Source organism: Arachis duranensis, chromosome 1 (assembly GCF_000817695.3).
Source record: "Arachis duranensis cultivar V14167 chromosome 1, aradu.V14167.gnm2.J7QH, whole genome shotgun sequence".
Classification (NCBI taxonomy): domain Eukaryota; kingdom Viridiplantae; phylum Streptophyta; class Magnoliopsida; order Fabales; family Fabaceae; genus Arachis; species Arachis duranensis.
This window is the reverse complement of record NC_029772.3, coordinates 103004607-103015090: the sequence shown is the minus strand read 5'-3', so window position 1 is coordinate 103015090 and position 10484 is coordinate 103004607. Positions and strand designations below refer to the sequence as shown.

General features: G+C 25.9%; 1 protein-coding gene across 1 annotated transcript; it reads left to right on the top strand.

Annotated features, from left to right (window-relative positions):
- Positions 1-1120: 1120 nt before the first annotated feature.
- On the top strand, positions 1121-7997 carry LOC107468902 (MADS-box protein J2-like). The gene is made up of 8 exons (XM_016088291.3): positions 1121-1305; positions 4382-4460; positions 4551-4612; positions 4828-4927; positions 5159-5200; positions 5829-5870; positions 6096-6235; positions 7913-7997. Exons 1-8 carry the CDS (start codon positions 1121-1123, stop codon positions 7995-7997), a joined length of 735 nt encoding a protein of 244 aa, XP_015943777.1.
- Positions 7998-10484: the final 2487 nt, after the last annotated feature.

Here is a 10484-nt window from a genome sequence, read left to right as displayed (position 1 = left end):
AAAAAAAATTCAGTATTATTTTTTTATTAAAATATTCTATTATTAACAAATATTAATAATTATAATCATAAATAATAATCATATTGTGAGTCAATTTAATAATATTATTTATATGCGTATATTTTAATAAATAAGATACATTAAATTTTTTTCAATAAAAATTATTATTATTATTAATCTATCTAAATTATTAATATTTTTTAATAAATTTTAAAATATTTATTTCTCACCTTATTATCCATATCATAATGATAAAATTCACGTGAAATAATTACATAAATTGTTAAAATGTGTTTAATAGCTAATATAGGTATATATTCACAATATATAATTATATATATGAAAATATATGAAAAATATGTATGTATTTAGCAAATTTTTTTTTTGGCCACGCTACACTTTTTTTTTATCATCTAACACATTTTACGTTCATTTAGAGGGTTAATTTTGTCCTTTAAATTTTACTACACGACAAATTTGTCTAAGGCTACTTGTAAGTGCAAAGGAATATCATATTCCGCTATTTCGAGTGCCATACGCGATAATTTTCCTTTAATATAATTGGCTTCAGGTGTGTCCTATGTGATGGATTGGTGAAAAGAAAACTTAGAAACCTAACTAGCTACCTTTTTTATTATCATCATTTTTTATTTTTCTCCATTATTAGTACGCCCTATACTTAGCACCTAGTAATTGTGGTATACAACACAAGCCAAATTTAAAGAAAATTAAATTGAACATTTTGAGGTACAAACATAAAGTTAAAAACCATATATACTAATACTAGCAACGAAAACATGAAAAATATTTGGCATTTATTATTGGTTAAGCCAATTAAGCGTATGTATATTTTTGTGGCTGTAGAGAAGAGAAGATAGTAGTAGTAGAGTATAGTACACCAAAGAATACAGATATTATAAATAAAGAAGAGATAGAAGAAGAAAGCACCACTACTAATAAAAGCAGGAGGAAACCCTTTATTATTTCTACTTATATTTGTTGAATTGCACTACTACTACTACTATTGTTGTTTTATCCCTTTTGGTACCCCTAGCATAGAGGGCTTTTAAGAAAGGACTCTCTTCACTTAACCAATAGAGGAAAGAGAGGAGTTGAAGACATGGGAAGGGGTAAGGTTGAGTTGAAGAGGATAGAGAACAAGATCAATAGGCAAGTTACATTTGCAAAGAGGAGAAATGGTTTGCTCAAGAAGGCTTATGAACTCTCAGTTCTTTGTGATGCCGAAGTTGCCCTCATCATCTTCTCTAATCGCGGCAAACTCTACGAGTTTAGCAGCACTTCTAGGTATATATATACTTTCTAATTTTGTTTATACATATGTAATTCATTATTACTAGAATAGTTATCGATTTTTTGAAAATAAAAAAATAATTTTTTTTTTAAATTAAACAAAATCTTGAGATGTATCCCTTAATTATTTTTGGAATGTTTTAGTGTGTGCCTAAATGTTTGTGCATAAACTAAGTTGCAAAAGAATGTTCTTTTATCTACAAGTGTTTTTGTTTTGGTCATTTTTGTGCAAGATCTGTGTGTTCTTTTACTCAACTTAACTACTTGCTGTTTTTGAATATAATCAAGAACCAAAAACTATGTGTGAAGTGTGTTCAAGTTCCGATCTTTCCAGTTTTTTTTCACTTTTTTTTTCAAGAATTTAGATTTAAAAAAAATTGACAAATGAAATTGTTAGATATTTCTAGTTTTTACCCCTTTGATGAAGATCTGAAATCATTGAAAACTTTGCTTTATTTAAAGATGAGTCATGTTCTTGAAATAGCTAGGGTTACAAACATACTTTTCTGGACACCAGGTGTATGTAGTAATATAATGGTGTATGTTACAATAATTGATTTTTCTTCTTTCTTTCATATTTTTTCAAAAAAAATAAAAATAAAAATTTTGCTCAATAATGTATGTTCGCTGAATTTAAAGGTCAATCCTCTCATTTTGTTCTCCCAAGTTTATTAAACTTGTTTGGAAATTTTCTATTCATTCGGATAAAATCAGGAACTAATTAATTCATTATTTAACCCTTGACCTTAGCTTGAAAATAGTAATCCATCTGTTTTGATTTTAAGTTTTTTTTTTCTTTAAAAAACAAAACACTGCATCTAATAAGAGTTTGATTAATGGCTTTTTTTTCTTTCTCTCTTGTTCCTCTTCATTTTTTTTAAAAAAAATAATAAAAGAAAACCATATACTAAAATTCTATCATTTAGATCCTCTAAAACTTTTGGCCAGGTTAATCAAATTTTACAGAATATTTTTGTATTCAATTCCTTATTAAGATAAAAACCGGGAATTATAATTTATAACCCTCACAAAACCATCCGTTTTGAGTTTCTAACTTTTAGTGTGTTATTTTCTTAGTCAAGAAAAGTTTCACTAAATTAAATGTGATTATTATAAATAAATTATTTATTAATTAAGAATGGAGGGTTTACTGTTATGATTTTGGTGTCAGATAGATGGGATGTTTGATATGATAAAACCTGTTTTAGGTTTCTAAAGCTGCAAAAATTACCGGCAATCCTTTAAACCGTTGTTTAATAGTTGTATTTGGTTTTTCATATACAACTACTACTACCACCTTGTCCTCATCAGGTTTTGCAGTGAAGCACTACAGAGTACACAAGACTATTATGTGCAAAACTTCTATTTTTAAAATGTTGAGTTTGAATCTTATAAGTTTTTATTAAAAGAAAATTTTTTGATATAAGATAAATAAAAAAATATACAAATTAAAAATTGTATGATGATAATATTTTAATATTTATTTTTTACAAATAATTAAATTTAATGATTAATTTTCAAAACATAATTGACACATATTATAATCCAAGTCAATACATTGTTTTTACTTACTAGAATACTAGCAATTATTATTATTATTATTATTTGTCTTGATCTAATGAAGTCTATTTGTAAATGCAGTTGTCAGGGTGTTCGTTAAATACTCAGTTTTTGTTTATATTTACCTATTATCATCTTCGTATTGACCATTGGATCATTATAGGTTCTCTCTAAAACGTTACCTATGTTCGGTTAATTGGTGGTACCATAGAAGGTTGTTATTATTGTCAACTGTTAAAACTTAAAAAGTATACATAGGTTAAGTGCTAAACTTGCTTTCGTAGCTTAGTTCTTTAACTTTAATATGCCATTATTATAACAATAATCTTCACAGTCATGATCCCAAATATTGTTGCACCTCTAACTTAGACATATAAAATCTAGTTTTATATTTTCCGAAAAGATTAATATATAAAACATTTTTGTATACAACTATTTTATAAAAGGTTAGCATTGTTAAATAATTAAAAAATGTTATTTTAATTTTAGCATTATTATTTTTAAAATATCATAGCGAGATCGCAACATCCCTTAATTACCATCAGTCCATCATGTGGAAATATTGCCATAAATTAATTACACATTGATTGAAGCTTAGCTTTAGGTTGAGTTCACTTATTTAATTAAATGTTGATAAGGTTTAAGTAATGTTACCTATTTTAATCTTTTTATGAACTAAATCTAACTAAATTAAATAATAAAACTTATAATAATTTTAGCTATGGTTTTCATTCTGTGAGACCAACTTTATAACTAAAATAATTAGTTAAAAATAGTTAGAATTTATTTTATTTGACAATCACTAATTTTTATAATAATTAATGAATAATAAATAAAATAAATTATAATTTTTTTCTCTAATATTACCAATCAACATGTTAATGTGTCATATATATTTGTACACATTCACGTCAAAACTAAGTTTGTAAATTTATAAATTAGTAATTGTGTATTAGATAGACTAAGTGTGTGTATATATTGTGAATATATATTGACCAAAAGATTAAAGATAAACTGTTAAACTCTAGTTTATAGTAAAATTATTTATTTCAAAAATATAATTATTTATATATTTTTATTTATCTATAGTTTAAATGCTTAGGATAAATAATAATTTATGACATAATATTAAAATTTTTATATATAAGAGCCTTGTACAATTCTGGTTTAGTTTAAAAAATAGTTACAGGAATTCGACTATATTTTTATATTGGTTGTCAAAAACCTAACACAACCATCCTCCTTTATTATCTGGACTTAAGACCGATTATGTACCGCAAGTGTAACATAAACAGAGTTAGTTTAAAAAATAGTAATTTAAAAAAAAAGGTGGCATACAAAAGATAAGTTAGTGTCTAATATTTTATTTTTAAAAAAATAGTATGGTAAAGAAATTACATCATTCAAAAGACAAAAAGAGTAATTTGTTATTTTATTTATTAAAAATTAGTTTGTTTTTTGCTATTTGAAAATAATATAACTAAGTTTTAGAGTGATTTATGTGTCACAGCATGATGAGAACTCTGGAGAAGTATCACAAGTATAGTTACAGTGCTCTCGAGTCTGGTCGACCAATCAGTGACACGCAGGTAATCAACTACTTCCTCACAAACATTATTACATACATTTTGTTACAAACTTGTATGTGAAATTCTGATTTGTGATGAGTTGGGTGACAGACAAATTACGAGGATTATAAGAGACTAAAAGACAATGTAGAAGCTCTCCAACGTTCTCAGAGGTATAATATAAATAGGGTAATGTTAGGTAAATAAAAAAAAATGGCCAAAACTTGCTTTATTTAGCATTTATTAATTGTTACGATAATTAATGAATGCTAAAAAAACAAGTTATGGTTGTTTTTGACTTATTTTCTTTGATTATCAAACACCGTAACAACATTTAATAAATAAGGTCATATATATGTATGTGTTAATAATAATTATTATTAAAAAGGAACCTACTGGGGGAAGATCTTGCTCAAATGAATACAACTGAGCTGGACCAGCTTGAGAATCAACTTGAGGTAGCACTCAAGAATATTAGGTCAACTAAGGTATTCATCGTTCCAATTCTTTAATTGGACTAATGTCATCATAACATATTCACATTTAATAATTAAGCTTGCAATGCTGTTATGTTTAAATATATAGTTAGTAGACTTGAATTTCTTTTATTTACTGCTGGCTAGGTTGGATATCTAGTCTATCTTTAAAGTTTTGCAGGTATTTAATTTCCTGATTATTTTGGTTTCTTCTCTAAATAATTCTTTTCTATATTTTTTTAGACTCAGTTTATGCTTGACCAACTTACTGATCTTCAGAACCGGGTATGTGTTATTGGTTTAATTTCTCTTTTTTCTTAATATTAGACAAGTTATGTACTTGCAATAATACTCCTTTTTTATACACTTCCCACTTTTAAATATAAAAAAAAACTATAATTGAAAACATAAAAAATAAATGTATACTATTTTCTAAATAAAAAAGTCAATAGGTTAAGATATAACAAAAAATAGTGTAAGTATTACTTCTGAATGTTAGAGTTGCTTATAGGTGTCAAACAAGTTGGTTTGGTCCATTTAGGCCTGCTTGACTAATTATATTATGTATATGTGTCTCTAAAATGAAAGCTTAGTCCATTTATTTTTTATTTAAATAGGCAGTTTTTTATTAAAGAATAAAAAATGGGCTAAAATAACTTAAGATACTTTGGTTAAAATATGAGATATTTGGATTAAATTATTAAAAACATTATTAAAATATGAAAAAATAATTAAAGGAGTTAAACAAATAGGGTCATTCTATTTATTTTATGAGTTAATGAAGTTAAACTCGTTAAAAATTTAGATATTTAAAATGTAAAATAAATCAGTTCGACAAACTCAACTTATTTTAACCGTTATAAATTTAAGTCATAATTTATTGACACCTTTAATTTTACTGAGTGTGATGCAGGAAATGGCGCTTGTTGAAACAAATAATGTGCTAAGGAGTAAGGTAACACATTGATTTTAACAAACAAGAATATGATTAGGAAATGAGTAATGAGTAGTGTTATGACAGGTGGAAGCTAAGGTAGTGAATGTTATGTCATACATAGAATCATTCTGAATTATTTGTAACTGAAAGTGAAAGAGATAGATAGATAGATGAGAAGCTAAGGTAGTTGTCGGTTGATACTGATGAGAATTGAAAATGCATGATTCTGTTTAGATGAAACAGTTAGAAGAACTGAATAATCACTCATCAGAAGTGGCTTTGGAAGACGTGGGCCCCACCATTCACTACAACCGCTTTCCTTCTCAATCAGATCACCCATTTTTCCAACCTGTTCTAGGAGTTAATTCCAACTTGCAAATTGGGTATGTAAATTCTTCTCTCTCTCTCTCTCTATCAGAATTTTATCATGGTTATAACTTATAAAAACTGAATTCAATTCCCTAATTTGGCTCCATTAAGTGATAATTGCTTAGTAAATTAGCTCAGTTTAAGGTAAAATTTATTTATTAACGAACTGATTAAAAATTACAAAAAAATTGCCAAAAATTGAGTTAATAGATCAAATTGGTGCAGTTTTTAATAATTAATCAATTTAAAATAATAAATTATAAAATATTATATATTTTATATACAAATATATTATTTTATTATATTCCGGTTGAATTTCAATTAAATTTTTAAACAATAAAATCACTAGTTTCATTGGTTTAATAACTAATTTTTATTTTTTTGATTCTTGTTTTATCGGTTTGATTTTTATAACTCTAATGTTTACATATACTCGCTTAAAATTTAAGATAAATTATTCTTAAGTTTTCAAAAATTAGATTAATAAAATATTATTTTAATCGTTGTATGTCTTAATTTTATCTTTAATATTTAAAATATTTTATTTTTATCTTAAATATTTTTTTCCTCTAATCAAATTAATTTTTTTTAAAATACTATTTTCTTTCTATTTATTTTTTTTCTATTCTTCTATTAATTTCACTCTTTATTCACTGCAACTTCCACTATGACCAATATAATTACTATTTTTGTTAATTAAATGGGAAAAAAATAGTATTTTTTGAAAAAAAAATATTTTAATTTGATCAAATAACTAAAATAAGATGTTTGAAATAAATATAAGATATTTCAAATATTAAAAATGAAACTAACACTTAATTGATACATTAGAGACTAAAACAGTGATTTACCTACATTATATTATTATACAGGATATAATAAATTACTTTTGATTTGTTAAGTCCATGATTTTAAACTATGCATGGCTGTGAGAGAGAGTCCAATATAATATAGTAAGTGTTTACATTTCGGTCAAATTTCTTATCACCTAACTAACTTTTTAAATAATTTATTTTTTATAATATTTTTTTTATCAAAATGGGACTTATGTTAAAAAAAATTAACCTAAATACAAACTAACCAGGATAATACAATCTTTCTCTCGTCTTCGAAAAAGATGTTAGTTTTTTTTTCTTTTGGTATTGAGATGTTAGTTATTTCTCGAAAAGTTTATCCGAAAATGAAAAATTTTTAATGTTTAAACAAAAAATAAAAACCGGCCCAACATCTGAGTGTGCTTGTTGGGATGCTAGTGCTGTATAACCTGAAATTTAAGTGGAAAATTAATGTATATTTTTACAAATAAAAGATTTAGTACACATAATATTTTACAAAATAAATATTATCACTTTTAGTTTAATAATACCACCTTTTTTTTAAATTATATTAATATACAATAAAAAATTATAGATAGATTGATATTATTAAAAGAGGAGTGCTAGGGCGAGTAAGTTTTGTGATTTGTAACCATTAATTAACTATCATTGGTAATTTTAATGGTGTGAGATTACTCATTTTATTTTTACTAGTTAAATGCTAACCAGATTTTAATAAAACGGCTGATCCCCTACATTTTTTCCTTATTAAAAATATGAACAATGATATTATTCCCAACATTATATGAGTTTAATTGTAATTAAGAATAACTTATCGTTAAATTTATCCCCTTTTTTTTTTCTATATTATTACAGATACAATCAAAGCATTCATCATGATGTGAACGTTGGAGCTTCATCCTTAACTATGCAGGGATTCGTCTCTGGGTGGATGCTTTGACTACATTAATGGCTGGAGTTAATTGCATTCCACAAAGACCAAATGCAGTATTTAGGAATGGAATTAATGATTCTACCATATTTATCCTCAACTTATATATTTTTTTTTCCGTTTTTTGCNNATTATTAATTATTTACAAAATGTTTTAAATAAATGAAAATTGTTAGTATATATATCCTACCAAAATACGAGAATCCTAGAACGTTGTATAATTAATTGTATTATTTGAAGTTAACACTTGTAAGCTCGCTTTTTTAATGTTAATTAAGTTTTCTAAAGTTAAGATGCACCTTGCTTTCATTGATTTATATATTATTATAGATAATGTTTGGGAGATAATAACTAAAATTATTTATTTAATTTAATATTTATTATATATATATAATACTTTTTTTTGTTGACTTGGAGATAAAAAAAAAAAACATAAGTCAATTCACATGACAAAGGATTTATTTATATTACAAAAATGTTACTTATCCTTTAAAATTCAGTGTTTGTTAAGCTTTTTTTAAGAATTTAATTAATTTGAATATCTATTTTCACATACTACCGTGCACGGTACCACCAATGTTGTAAAATTTAAGGCCTAAGAATCTTTATGAAGATAAAAAGGTAGTGACGATATGATTTCATGAAGATATTATTGATATAGCCCAAGAATTGAAATCTGTGGATGTTACTAAGCTTGTGATGATAATGTTCCCTCAGTTGGGCTGACCATTGATTTTTCTCAAGCATCTGACACTTCATATCATAGAGGGATACATTATTTCTGATTTCCCTTCATCCTCGTAATTCTGCTAAATAATTCCATGATATTTTTTTTGAGATATTATAACAAGTCCCAGTTTAAAAATATCTTAAAGATATTATTTTCTCATGTTAGATTCATTACAATCAAGTTTTTTTCAAACAATTAGAATCAGTTAGTTATATCAGGAATGTATATCTAATATATTTTCAAATTTTTAAAAAATTGATATTGTTACATGTAGTATTTTTTAAAAATATCTTCTCCTAAATGTCTTTTCTTAATCCTTCAAAAGTAAATAGTAAAAAATTGCACTTTACAATTGAAAAATAAAAGAAAGAATTCATTCCTATGAATATGAGAAATGATGACATAAAATAACTTTTAGAATTTGTCCATACTATGCTTCAAAGAGTGTAATAATATTTTTTGAAAATTTTTATGTAGTTAATATATTAAAATTTAAGATTTCTAATAATTTTTTGTAAAATATTTTTTATGATATTCTTAACTAATATTTTTAAAAATTAATTTTAATTAATCGAATAGTCAATTCACTTGTTTATTTAAATAAGTGTCAAAAATTTGAAGATTATCTTGTATATATAAGAGTCTATAAGTTAGTAATATATCCTTAAATGAAGTTAATTAACTCTAGAAAGCAAATCTAAAAAATATCATAGAAAAAACAGCTAATATCTTTAAGACAGATATTAATAAATTCTATTATTTTTTGACCTTCTAACTCTGAAAAAGGTTGGCTAATCTTTTTAGATATGAAAAAAGATTATTGTGTGTAATTCATCCTAATAGTTAATTTGTGAGTTTTTCTTTGATATGAATTTAATTTTTTTAATTTTAAATAATAAATCGAATCCTCAAATTTAAAAATTAATAAAATTTGTAGCGAAATCGGAGAGTCAAATTAAATTTCTTAAGTTCACAAATCTAAGGATCCAATTTGTATTGAAATAATTTGTTTTTCATTCTGAAATAAATCAAAAAATCTGATTTGTATATTTAAAAAATTAATATTAAAATACAAATATGAGGATCAAATTTGTATGTTTAAAAAAATTTAAAATAAAAAATCTAGTCCTCAAATTTGTATGTTAAATAAAAAAAATAAAAATTACGAATCTAACCCTTAGATTTATACTCTGCATATAAAAAAAATACATCGAGTCTTCACATTATTTTTTTAGTCAATACAAGTATACAACACAGAACACATACCCACCCCACTTACATACTCTCTTTTTCATCAAAAGAAATTCAAACCTATGTGACATTTTTAAGAGGCAAATGTATTTACTATTGGGACAAAACACCATTGAAAACCTAACAGAAATTATTTTCTTTATGGAGGAACTGGTGGTGTATTGGTGGAATATTGGCCAAGAAGAAAAATTACTGATAGGTGGAGCTCACCCTCAACACGCCGGGGGCGTGGTGACTGAGCCGGAGACAGACGTGGCGGCACGCCCTCAACACGCCAGGGGCGTGCTGACTCACCACGCAGGGGGCGTGGTACTGGTGGCTTCGCGGAGTTTCGATGCTACACCACGCGGGGGCGTGTTGCAGGCCTGCCTGCATGCAGGGGACAGCCCCCCACCCCGGGAACCAACGCCAATGTTGAACTTCATGTATATATGCACTCCTCTTCGTGCTCTTCTTCTCCCATTTTATCATACACAAAAATAAGAGAGAAGGAAAGTGCTGAAGCGTGTTTCCAG